Source organism: Lissotriton vulgaris, chromosome 6 (genome assembly GCF_964263255.1).
Source record: "Lissotriton vulgaris chromosome 6, aLisVul1.2, whole genome shotgun sequence".
Classification (NCBI taxonomy): Eukaryota; Metazoa; Chordata; class Amphibia; order Caudata; family Salamandridae; genus Lissotriton; species Lissotriton vulgaris.
Window position 1 is genome coordinate 395974022 of NC_141694.1, and position 13468 is coordinate 395987489.

The 13468-nt window shown below is 39.3% G+C and overlaps 1 protein-coding gene across 1 annotated transcript in view; it reads right to left on the reverse strand.

The window, feature by feature from the left end:
- Nucleotides 1-13468, reverse strand: part of CSMD1 (CUB and Sushi multiple domains 1) — a 3932590-nt gene that overhangs the window by 269469 nt on the left and 3649653 nt on the right. The window contains exon 57 of the mRNA XM_086925641.1: nt 12395-12577. Coding sequence (XP_086781767.1) covers nt 12395-12577 — 183 coding nt within the window. The remainder of the gene's footprint in view (nt 1-12394; nt 12578-13468) is intronic.

Here is a 13468-nt window from a genome sequence, read left to right on the forward strand (position 1 = left end):
ATTAGAAGAAACATATTATTTCTGAAGGAAGCCAGCCTCTTGGATTCCCTGTCTGGTGGAGTGGTAGGGAATGCGCCCAGGATTTTCTCTGGAAGTGGATCCGCATACCATTAAGCTCCTCATGGTGGGGTATTGGGGTCCCTTGGAGCAGGGCAATAGTGGTGGGCAATTATCCTATTCACAGGAGCCCCTGTGCAGGGCATGGACCAGACCACATGAGGGCTTCATCAAATGGAAGAAACAGTTCAGAAAGGAAGTTTCCCAGTTGAAGCACCTCTGTCAAGACATTTGTCTTTACAAACACTGAGGGCAGCTGAAGGTCCAGGACCTTGGCCACCCTACTCACTACCATAGCAAACATGGCACCGTCCTCCTTACCCATGGTAGATGGGGAAAATAACTTGTCTTCAGTGAACTGAGGTGGCATCTATACAGGCACCATGCACATTACTTCCGGTGCAGCCGATGAAAGACGCCACCTACAGGCATGCAAGTGTACTGCTCACAAAAACAAATCTGCCCACAATCTGTCATCTAGGGATACATCTAAGGTAAGGAATCTGTGACTATAAGACTCTATCAGATAGTGGCATTTTCATAACTGCACTAAAAATCTAATTTTACCATGAAAAAGGATTTTAATTTACAATTAATTTGATTATAAACGTAATTTCTCTATCTGCTCCTATTTTGTAGTCAGCATTGATTAAATGTAATAAGGTAACCCAGGGTTAGTCTATGGGAGAGACAGGACTTCCAAAAGTGAAAAATGACTTTACAAATGTTTCACTGTCAGGGCATGTAAAACGTAATCACATGTCCAACTTTTTAAACACCATGTACCTGCCGTATGAGCCACTAGGGACTAACTTAGGAGTGACTTATAAAGATTAAAAAGGAATGCTTAGACAGGGTAAAAGGTTTATTCTACAAGGTCAAAATGACAGTTTTAAAAGGCCTGGGACATGTTTCACAGTTCTACTTTAGTGAGTGGCAAAATGAGTGCTGTAGCCCCACTAGTAGCATTTAATTGACTGAACCAGGGTACACGTTGTACAATATACCAGGGACTTAGAAGCTTATTAAATGTACCAATCAGGTGTAGGTCAGTTTTGCAATGTTTTTCGGGAAAGAGCACACGCACTTTACCACTGTTTGTAGTGAAAAAATGCACAGAGTCCAAAAAGCCAACAAAAATGGTTATAACAACAGAAGTACAATTCTGGGGTTGACCCTGCAAAAAGGGTCAGTTCCAACAGTGACGTATCTATTATTACCGTTTTTTTTATAATTACCTTGTTTGGACACTAGTTTGTTATTTTTTACAGTTTTCTGCTAGCTATTGCACGCAAATCATGGGCAACTTCTCTAAGAAATGCTGTGCTGTATATGAAGAGGTACAAAGGCTGAACCAGTGATCGTCAGAGAAAATTACTATTCCATTGTAGGTCAGACTGTTTAGCTCTATTCCAGTTCACATGAAATATATGAGTTTCTATCTCTTAAAGATGCTTTCACATTTACTTCATTATTACATTCCTTTCATGTATGATGTGGTTTATATTTTTACTGTTTTATGCATACAAATGTGTATATGAAAATATATGTGAAAATAGAGGAGGAATGCATAGGTTTGCAAATACTACATACTATATTTTATACAAATATTTGTATTACTATGGATGGAAATGTGGAGTAGATATTGAACAAAATTAATCAGATGTGGATTAGTTTTAAGAACGATTCAGAAAAGGGGGGGGGAAGGGGGTGGTGATGAACAGAGTGTCTGAATTAAGCAGACCACTCTTACCCAGTCCAAAGATCAGGGCTTGATCCATCACCGTTATTTATCTCACTGCACCATCCCAGCTCAGAACCTGGCTATATGCAAATCAGTCTGTCCCTGGCCCAGTGCATCATGGGAACAGGGCAGACTAAACTACCAAGCCAATTCTTCACCAGAAAGGAGACAAGCTACCGGGGACCGGTTTCTGGCATTTCAGCCGTCTTCGGCCCGGCTTGCTTGAATCCTGATGGTGCAGTGAGAAAGGGGCTCATGTCTGAGTATACCCTGCCACACCTATAGTGGCCAAAAACGATCCAGAAAAGGGGGTGGTGATGAACAGAGCGTCTGAATTAAGCAGCCACTCTTACCCCGTCTAAAGATCAGGGCTTGATCCATCACCGTTATTTATCTCACTGCACCATCCCAGCTCAGAACCTGGCTATATGCAAATCAGTCTGTCCCTGGCCCAGTGCATCATGGGAACAGGGCAGACTAAACTACCAAGCCAATTCTTCCCCAGAAAGGAGACAAGCTACCGGGGACCGGTTTTTGGCATTTCAGCCGTCTTCGGCCCGGCTTGCTTGAATCCTGATGGTGCAGTGAGAAAGGGACTCAATCCTACTGATAGAAATACAGACTTGGGGTTAATAAATGTGTTGAGATTGTTAACAAACAAAACATGGGTTATTCATTTGGACGGAGGTGACCCGTGCAAATTAATAAAACACAACATGTTAAACTCTTAAAGAAAGCATTGCATAACCCCTGTTAGCTTGGTATGCAGAAGTCCTAATACCAGAAAACAATCATGATGGTTTAAGCTCTACCAAACAATTCTGAATTCAAGAAAACAAGACAATACAATTCCCAAACCTTTTTAGATAAATTGAGAAAGCCAATTTATAAATACAAGAAAGATTGCACTGCAACAAAGGCAGTGGAAGATTTTGGCTCATTTTCTTTAGGCAAACAGTCCTAAGAATACACAAAGTACCCTTCAGTGGCAACATTTTTGTAGGGGAGAGTGCAACTCGCAGAGTTTCACTTGATGGAATTCAATGTAGTTTTATGAAAACTATCCAAGATTCCTTAGAGTTTCACAAATGGGCGGAAATTGGTAAGTTGCACTATTCACATATATTTTTTGCACCAGGAGCTTGTTCTACACTATAAAACCAGTGTAAACAGCATCACTTGGTGCTCCAGAGGGACCTGCTTCTTTGCTGCTACTCAAGTAGATTTCCTACTCAAGCTGCAGCTTTCTTACCTTGAACAGTTGCATCCTTCCTCGTTAAGAAAATATCGGCAAGTGCCTGAAAATAATGCTAGAGGAACGACAATTCTCATTCGCGCTCACAAACTTACCATTGGTGAGCATCATGTGAGAAAAAACCCAACCACATGGCGGTTGGCAGAGTTTGGCTGGAAGTCTGCATTACAAACTTAACTCAGAATGGATAAAACTCTGTGAACACAGCCGGTGGAGCGGAATTTTTCGCCCACCCCATCATTTGTGGTAGGCTAGGACCTAAGCATTGTTTCAGGCTGACCTTATTGTAGGTGGGGTTGGATTGTGGGTCACACAGATCAAAAGGTTTTCTTGGGACCTAGGGGGTCATTTAAAGTTTGGTGGAAAGGGGAAGCTGTCATAGATTGGAAGTACTCTTGACCCACCAAACGTGCATATCACCCATTCTATTCAGACATGGGGATGTGTTGGACTATCAACTGACCCTACTCCATTCATGGAAACTCATGACTTGTTGGCCCATCCAACAGAGAGATGTCATATGATTATAATAGTCATCCTGCCCTGTTTAGCAAAGTGAAATCCATCAATGACCCTCTGATACATGAAGCAACCTGCCTGACTCTCACTGGCTATTATTTTTCAGTTTTCCAACAATCAGCTCCTGCTTTGGGCTGTTATGTTGGAAAACAAAGACCTTGCTTAGTGGTGCGTCAAACATGGGGCCTGCTTGGCAATGTTTCTCTGGCTTCAATGGAGATGCTGCAGAGGGAACTTTATTCACAACAGCAGGTCCATCAGTCACACTGTAAATTACCCCCAGTTGTTTTCTTGGAAGGCAAACTCCTTTAGAGGGCTGAAGGCTAAACTCTGGGAAGGATTCCGCAAGACCTTTAAAACAAGGTAAAACAAGGTACCTCTGAAGATGTTTTTCGCAAAACAAATGTTGCGAGATGGAACAATCACACAAGGTGACACAAGGACAACTCAGAGGCTTTGGTAATATTTTTAAAGCAGCACAAGGGGCAATTTGCGTCAACTTACATGGCTTTGTAAATAAATGTAATGCAACACAATGGCTTGTGCTGCGTTATGTTACATTTCAAATTGCAAGGCATCCCATGGGCAGAGCATTGGCATTCCCATGCATCCATCCATGCATCCATCCATGGATTATGGGACATTCCCACATTTGCTAAAGCTAGTACACCTGGGTATGCCTTTCCTAGTTAGAAATATCTTAATTTCTCTTCATTACTTGCAACCTGGATCACAAATAGAAAGATGTCCCCTCTTGCAATAGACAAACCTGCTCATAACACAGAATTCCTGGCTTTATGGCACAAAGGTGCCTACGTTGTCACTAGGCTGCAGCAGAGCAAAAAAAGAGTATGGAGTATTTCTGCTTTCCCCTTTCACTCAACGCAGTACAGCAACTTTACTTGCTGCACTGTATTGCGTGAAAGATTAGCAAATATGCCCCATCGCTTTTACAGCACTTCATGCCTCACTGGTCTATAAATCATCTCATACGTCTTTGTTCGATATAACAGATATCAGCCCCCCCTTTTTCAGAGCTGTTATACACCCCCATGCTAAGCTTATGGTAATGAGAAACACGCCACATTCCTGATCTCGCAACAGCTTTCCTGTCTACTGGAAGCAGAGATTAATGTCTGAGAGGGCTCACTTCATTAAAGCCTTATTAAACACCAGGCTTTCCATCTGCCTGGGTCCTTTGTGATACCACCTCATCCTGGCTACTCTTAAATGGCATATTCCTGATAAGTGCTCAGTGATTCTGTTCCTTTCGAATTTGTTCTGCTGTTTCCTGGGAGATCACCTTTTCACTCCTCATGAGAATGCTAATTCATAACACTGGAGGGAAGGGAAACAAGTATAACTAGTGTTTTATTACTGGATTCTATACAGCACAACATTTGATTTTTAAAAGCCGCTCTTTTACTATAGATATTAACTCAACTATATTTTTTAAATTAGAAAAATATAGACTTGTATTCTCAATAAGGCCTTTCCAGTAAAAAAGGAGACTTTATAGCCCCAGAAAGACAGCAATTTGTGGTGTCCCACGGTTCCTTAATTGCTTGCATGTCCCATTGTATATACATTAAGTATCCAAAAGTGTGGGCTAAAGGTCACACTTAAGGGTGAGATATTTAATGTACAATCTAAGGCGTTTATTACACAGCACAATACTTTGCTCCAACATGTGTAACTGCACTGTTTTAATCTGCATCATGCAAGGCCTCAATAGTGTATCTGGAGTCATACGTTTTCAGACATAGATGTTGATAGAATACATATACACTACATCCAACAGGTGGCATTTAACTTCCATTCCACTTTTGCATTTCCAGAACCAATTTACCATGGTCTTACTAGAAACTAAATAAAGCCATTGGGTACATACAATTTTACCTCACATTGTGGGGCAGAGAACACGCACAATGAGATCAAACGGCAGTCTTAGAGTGCCAGAGTCCTAATCATAGGAAAAACATTGCATTAAAAGACAAACATTCTGAGGAGATCACTCAGAACATTTGACATTGCTACAAAGTATTGTTTAATGCTATGCCATTTAATAAATTGAGATCAGAAGGTCCTGCTAAATTACATGTAATCTGTTTATCCAACAGCACACTCCTGGATTTGAAAGTATAAATGTTGTTAGGTTTGTATGCATGTCTTAATTATTGGTGGGGGCAACTATGCGCCCCCATTCAGTTAATTATTGGTTGGTCATCCCAAACATTAATATTGTACACAAACGGTTTATAAAGCTCCATTAATGGCTCATAAAATTTAATGTTATATGTGTTACCCTAAATCTGAGAGATACCAAGATTAGTCACTGGACTTTATTTGAAAACAACAACTAATCATGGTTATTGGTTTATTTTGTTTGCCAGAGTCTTATTCAGCGTTGTCCTCATGGTGCTGTGATGTTTCACAAAGCCCTTGAGTGTTCAGAGATGATGCTTGTGTTATGTGGCACAGATATTAATCACTAGGACGTGTTAGTGGTGGAGCACAAAAGGGAAAAGAGAAAAGGGTAAATATTCTTAACCTTAATTAGGCACTTTAAGGATTTCGAGTGATCCTAATTTTAAGGGGCTTCCTTTACATTATGCAGATTCTTTTGCTGCTTATCTCTAAGAGAATACTCATCAGCAGGAAAGACCAGTCTTAGAATGTTTTTCCATGGATGATTCAAAGGGTTTGTCAGCTAACAAGATGCGAAGGAATTTCATAAAGCCACATAATAGGAATAAAGATGTCACTTGCTATCACAATCTACTTATGATGATGAGTTGGACCATAGGAAGCTAAGAGGTTGATTTATTCAATAGTTAGAAAACATATATGTTTAATGATATTAATTAGGATTTACTTTGCAAGGACATAGAGACAAGAGAAAGCTTATGAGTATGCCAATTTAAGTGTCTATCCTGCAGTTTAACTACATCATAAGGTTTTAATAATTCGAACCAATTATCAACTGTTAAGTTTGATGATATACTCGCTATGTTCCAAGTGATTAGATGTAGAAATGAAGGACTGGGGGGGGGGCAGAGGTGTACTCCTTGTTGAGGTCAACTAATAGAGACTCAAACTCTGTCAATTATGAAGGTCTATATCTGAAAGTGCTAGAAAGGTTGCCCACAAATTCAGCAATGTACAAATAACCACTGCTCCTAAACTCACTACCTAGTGTATATTTTAAAAATACACAGGTATCCTTCATACCCATTCATCCCTCTTGATATTTTACCATATGAATTGCTCTATAATCGGTACACAATGAACTTCAGTAGGGTGCAGGTCAGTTGTTGGCCCTGTGTACCACAAGTTCTTGGACAGCCAACAAACCATATACATTCTTGCAACCAAAACAATTTGGCCGACATAATGGTATATTGCTTTTGTAAATCCATCATGGTGAGAAGAAGTTACAGATAAAAACTTTGTCACAAATGGCAGTTTTATCATACTCATTTTCAATATTTTTATATATTTGAACAATTAGTTTCATTGGGAACACTTTGATGGATCTACACAAATGACCCATTAATATATTTAGAATTTTGTCTACTTCCCAGAAATCTATATCTTTCTTGAATCACCCATGGGATTCACACGAGTTACCACCACAAACTAGAAGTTGGTTGGAAGCACAGACGTTAGGAAAAATGGGCTTTATATTTAAAAAAATGCAACCACTGAGGGGGAAAAATGTTTTTGGGTACAGTTCTGTGTGTTAAAAGATGGTGATTTTAGCACAACAGACCTTTCATTAATGTGATATTTAGAAACAAAAACAGACTCTGTTTATGAAGCACTTTTTCCCATTCTTCTTCCCCTCCAAAAAAACTACATTTAGCTATATTTTGCTTATTTTCTATCTCTCCTAAGGGAAATCAACAAACCTTGAGTAACCTCTAAAGTCCCCAGGATGTTGGAAAAAAGAGGACACAAAGTTGATGTGTATACCCATATATATATATATATATATATATATACTGTCAGCCCGTCCCGACGTTGTCCGGGTATGAATTGCTGCCGGCCAGTAGTATATAGTATATTGGTTTGTAGGATTTCGTTTTGATAGCATTTCTTATCGGTGACAGGCCTGTGAAACGCTCTAATTCACAGTGCACTGCTGATACACTTAAGAGAGCGCGTTCAGTAGTGTGTGAACTCGAGTTTCCCTACTTTATTTTTCCTTGCAATATTGTATAGCGCGAACTCGACAACATGGCATGAGCACAATTTACATTACAGAAGAACACATTCATTTGTGGTAGGCACGGGGAGACAAAGAGATTTGCTGGAATCACAGGATGTTGAGCTGATGCTGAGATTCAAACATAGCTCCCCAGCTCTAAAGTTCGCAATTCGAGAACTTATGGTGGGAGGTGTGTCTAAAAGTGTATGTCGGTGCCGGCCATCAATGAGAGAGACCTGTGCATTTTTCAAATGGGTGGTGAAAAAATAAGAGTATGTTGCTGGAGATGTGGGCCGCCATGACACCAATGTACTTAAAGGGGGAGGGTAAACACCCATTATTCCGCAACTTTCTTTCCGCATACCATCACTCTGCATACTTTCATTACGAAAGTACCATGACTTAGCAAAGACATTATAACGCATGGCATTACATTTTATATGCTTTTACTACGCATACATTTACAACGAAATTCGTTGTAAATGCATGAATGGTAAAAGCATGTTTTTTTTTAAATGTTTGGATAAGGTAAGTATGGGTATAGGGGTATATGTTTTGGGGTGCTTAGGTATATGTTTTGGGGTGTTTGGGTATTTTAAGGGTTCAGATATAGTTTTGGGTTATGGGGTACAGGGGTAGTTTTAGGGTTTAGGGATAGGTATGGGTTTTGGGGTACAGGGGTATTTTTAGGGTTCAGGGTGAACCGAAAGGTAAAGAGCACCATGTGTGCCATCTCAATGCAGTGGTGGTTGTTGATGAATGTCATGCACGGCGGCCAGGACCATGGGATAGGAGCACCATTCTCTATTGTCATGAGAAGGCTGTGGAGAAGGACGACCCATCTCCAGACGGCACTGTGTTCTAAGAAACAGAAAGCCTGCTTTTTGAAATTCCATACTACTAAAGGAAATACAAATAAGCAAAACTGCCATAGGGGCCTGGGTCCTACTCAAGGGAGTGTAATTCGCCGGAATGGACTGCCAAAATGCTATGGACACCATCATCAGCCACGCCCACTGCACTTAATTAAATAAATAGAGTGATGAACTGGCGATCGTTTCTGTGCCATTGTGTAATCCCATGAATAAGAGGCGTTTGCTGCCTTTGGGAATGGAGTAATTCAGGAAATCAATAAAAGCAGGCTGCAGAAGGCAATTATAACCGGAAGGTAAAGAGCACCGTGTGTGCAATCTCACACGCAGTGGTAGCTGTTGATAAATATATATGGATATGAATATATGGATATATTACAAACATTTTAAATTTCTGGCATATTGCTATAATTTGGGCTGATTGAAATAAAAGGCAATTGCTAGGATTCTCCTTGCTACCAACCCATATTTTTGTTAGACTCAGTGGTAAAGATCATTGACAGACTAATCCTAGATAGAATTAAACCATTGACAACCAATTTTTCGATATTATCTGAAGTCCAGTAGGGATTTAGGGATGGCCAGCAGACCTTAGAACAATGTTTAAATTTACACTTGATAACTAAGTACACCATTGCCAAATCTAGCACAATGCACTTGGCTTTCATGGACCTTAGCAGCACCTTCATTTGCATGAACAGCTCCAAGCTGTGGGGGGTTTTAACTACTAGGGGATTGAATCCCACCTTAGTGGATTTTTGTTGTGCTCTACATGGTGATTTAACTGCTTCCGTGAGGTTTGCTGAGCATGGGGAATGAACCAATACTTTAAATTAGCTTGTGGCTTTCTGCAGGGCTGTGCTTTGGCCACCATTCTATTTTTGCTATATGCTAATAAATGTTATTCTTTTTTAATGCAAATGTGGAGGTCAAGCCTGTAGCTAAAACGAAGCCTGTGCCTGCTTTGTTATAGTTAGGCAAATCAGTGCTAATGTCCAGTACTCTGAATGGTCTGAAACAACTGACAGATGCTTGTGTTCTCTTTATTAAGAAATTAGACCTGGAGACAAATTAGACAACAACTTTTAGCAAGGCGTGTGGCTCCAACAGCCAGACGTCACAACGTGTCTCTATAAAAATAAGCCGATTAGGAAAATTCGTCACTTTTTGTAACAAATTGGGTTATTGGTTAAAGGGAGTGGAAGCTCCACTCAGGCAAAACCCTTAAACCGTGTCAGAGTGTACCACAAAAAATCCCTAAATTAACCTGGGCTTAACCCTCTGGTAGCTTGACACAAGGCAGTCAGGCCTAATGTAGAGCCTGTCTGTGTTGGTTCTGATGTGGAGCAGCGAGGGCTGCAATGCAAAGTCTTGTCTTGAGTTCTGTTTACCCTGAAAAGGACTGTGGTTATAGTCTGACTGGGCTTCCATCTCCCTCACCCAATAACCCGATTTCTAACACTTCTCATATCTGCGTGTCACTTTTGACACCTCTAGCTGTCGGACCCTTGTCTTACACCCAGAAACCAACAATTTTCCAAATTGGTGGGATTTTTGTTCAACTTAACATCCAACAATGGTAATATGCCCATTGCACTTCTGTTAGAAATCTAGAAACGGAATTGCCTTCCCATTATAATATATGGCACTGGTATTTGGGGCATGGCAATGTGAGTAGCCTTTAAGTGGAAGAAAAGCGTGTTTGACAACACCTTGCCTCACCAAAGAGCAGCCCAAACTACTTTACATATAAAGAGCAGGGATTGGGTTTTGTTGAGGACCAGGTAAAAATACTATGGATTTCAATTTGAAATAATAATCATGCATCAATAAATAGATCAAAAAGTGAAGATTGTTTATCTTGTAAGCATGATCTTAATATTTCCTGGCTTTGTTATAGTTCTAGTGCAACAGTGGAGCTTGGCAGAATGTCCTTCACTTCACCCTCTTCAATAGGAGATAAGGACAAACCCTGAGTTAGGCTGTCATTCTTAGTAGTCAGGCAGGAGAACAGAGAGATAGACTTGCAAAAAGCACAAGTGAAACCCAATATGGCGACCCAGACCTCAATGGGTCTGAAACCACACCTAGAAACTGTAATACACCCTTAGGAGAGATCATTCCTTACTAAATTCGGATGAGGGATCATTTGATGGCAATTTTGTTTCCTCTAGGCCAATATGGTACAGACTTAATTTGCAGCAGCCTTTATGATGAACACTCTCCACAGGCTTGGTTATATTGTATAGTTGTCCTTTTTATCAACCTTTCTTGTGTCACTTTCTATTCCCCCTACGTACCAGATGCGGTTTTGATAGATTCAGACCAGCGCCTTTTTTATTGCAAATACTTTCTAGGCCTGAAGTGTGCGTTGTGGTGGGTCCCTTTTGAAAATTGGCTATTTGCCATGGCAATTTTTTGTTTTTGGACTTATTATTTTCATTATTGTAAATTCTAACCATGCTAAGGATAGGATCAATATGTATGATACATACAATGTTATAAAGATCATTAAACGAATGTTCTACTTGATCAGAAGATGTGTAAATGTTTTGGATCGTGCATATGTAGAGAAAGATCCCTTTGAATTTGGTTGGGAAGATGTTCATGGAGTGCTAACACCCACATAACTTACATGCACATGTACTTGCAAAACCAGTGCTACAAAAAGATGTCCCTGTTGAAGTGCTCTTCTTCAAATTTTTACAATTCTGCAAATGTACCACAATCGATTGCCAAAACAAATAAAGTGAACCATGAAAATGTGTCTAGAATAGGAGTAATAAAAAAAATAATATTTAGATCGCAAACATTGTTTAGCGTATACATAAAAGGATTGAAACACCTTATTATTTGTTTCATTTCAATATATGTCTCTTCTTCCTCTATTATAGCTGGCATTTTGGAAAACAGCAGAAGGGGTGCTCTAAGGAGTTATTTTCTGTCTGTATAACACTACCTGACGCTCAAAACCACCTGCATTATGTATATAGGTCTCATGATACATGGAATCTTACATAAACACTGCAACACATCCACCATTTTGTTATATGTTGTCCACATAAATTTGGCCCAGATTAGCAATGTTTCCTCATAATAAATTACTTCCCTAATGATATAAAAGCACAAATCAAAAATGAAAATCTCTGGACAATTTATGGAGGTATACGAGGGGACTAGGATTGGAAGGATTTTAATGGATTTCGCATAAGCTGATTAACGTGATTTGAAAAACATTTTACATTTTTCATCATTAACTTGCAGTTTCTCCTTCAAAGTAAAAGAGGTCCTTTGGAGAGACAGTGACTTTTACAGAGAATTGAACTGCAGTGAAGCACTTCTTTGAACTGTTCTTGTTACCACTGATCTCCTACAAAAACACTAGACATCTAATTCGCCTAGGGTCTACCAATCAATTAATCATTTTCACCATGCTGGATACAAAGTCATGTTTTTCTTTGAAGACGAAATACACCATTGCGACCTCCTTCACATTAGCCTTGCAGATGTTTTTTAACTCAAAACTTAAAATCACTCAGATGTTGTTAACACACAATTTGCTAACCTAGTTACTAAATTGAAATAACATGAAAGTGATCATGTAAATGGACAATGTTTGCAAGGCATTTTTAGTAAGCTATATATAGTAGTATTATTCACTCTCATAGCTCATAGAAGCATTCAAATCCATAATGCTGCACCAAAGTGATACTCAGTTTTAGGAACTGCAATTTTACCTTCACAGACCGGCTGTGTTCCAGACCAGGAACCGTTCAGTAAACATGTCCGTTCTGCTGATCCTCTGAGGAGGTAACCCATTTCACAGGAGAAGCGCAAAAGATTCTTTATTTTGAACTCTTCCCCAATTCTGGACCCATGCGCTGGAATTCCAGGATCACTACAAAATCCAGGGGTTTTGCCTTTAAATGAAACAACATGAATATTACTCTTAAAAGTATGCTGATAAAAGTTCTATTTAAATTAATCTAAAAGAAAACATAGCACAGATTAAGCTCATTGTATCGGTAGAGTAAAATGCATTTCTTTGGGAAGAAAATACCACATTAGAATACATTTACAGTAGTTACCAGTGATAATAGAAATGTTGGCGTCTTTACCATAACGTTTTTTTATCTCATATTAACATATTATTTGTTTTATAAGCCCGACTCAGGATCATCTGACTGAATTAAACCTCCAACTAATCTCTTCTTCTTTCTCTCTTTTTGAATGTGCATGCTGTTTCTTTTGCTTCCATAGGTATGTCATTCCCTACATTGTAATGTTTATTCCATCTTCTATTCCAAACTTCAGATCCATGTGTTGATACCCTTATTTAACATGTAGGTTATTTTGTGTTAATTTACATCTATGGCTGGTCAAAATGTTAATGTCAGTCTTTTTACACTATTTCCAAAATATGCCCGAGTCAGGTGAAGTCTAACCCTCCGTAGCTCATTCACACTCTTAATCAACATTATGTATTTCAGCAGATTCTTGCCTTTATTGTACCTTTCTTATTCAGAGGCTGATGGGGCTGTGCTGCATGCTCAGAATGTGTTTTCGAGTGCTCATCTTTTGAGGGATAGATGAACATATATTTTCTGTGCTGATCATGCACATCTATTTATGAGGGTAAGCAAATAATTTTGAGCTCTAGCTAGCGGCTAAAACACCATGAGTGGTAGATTTTGGAGAGGAAAAAAATTCGAAATCTATGTGATCAATTATTGATTCATCAAGATGGGAATGGTCTGCATATTCAACAAATATTGTATCCATAAAAACGTTTGCTTCCATTAAAGAATATA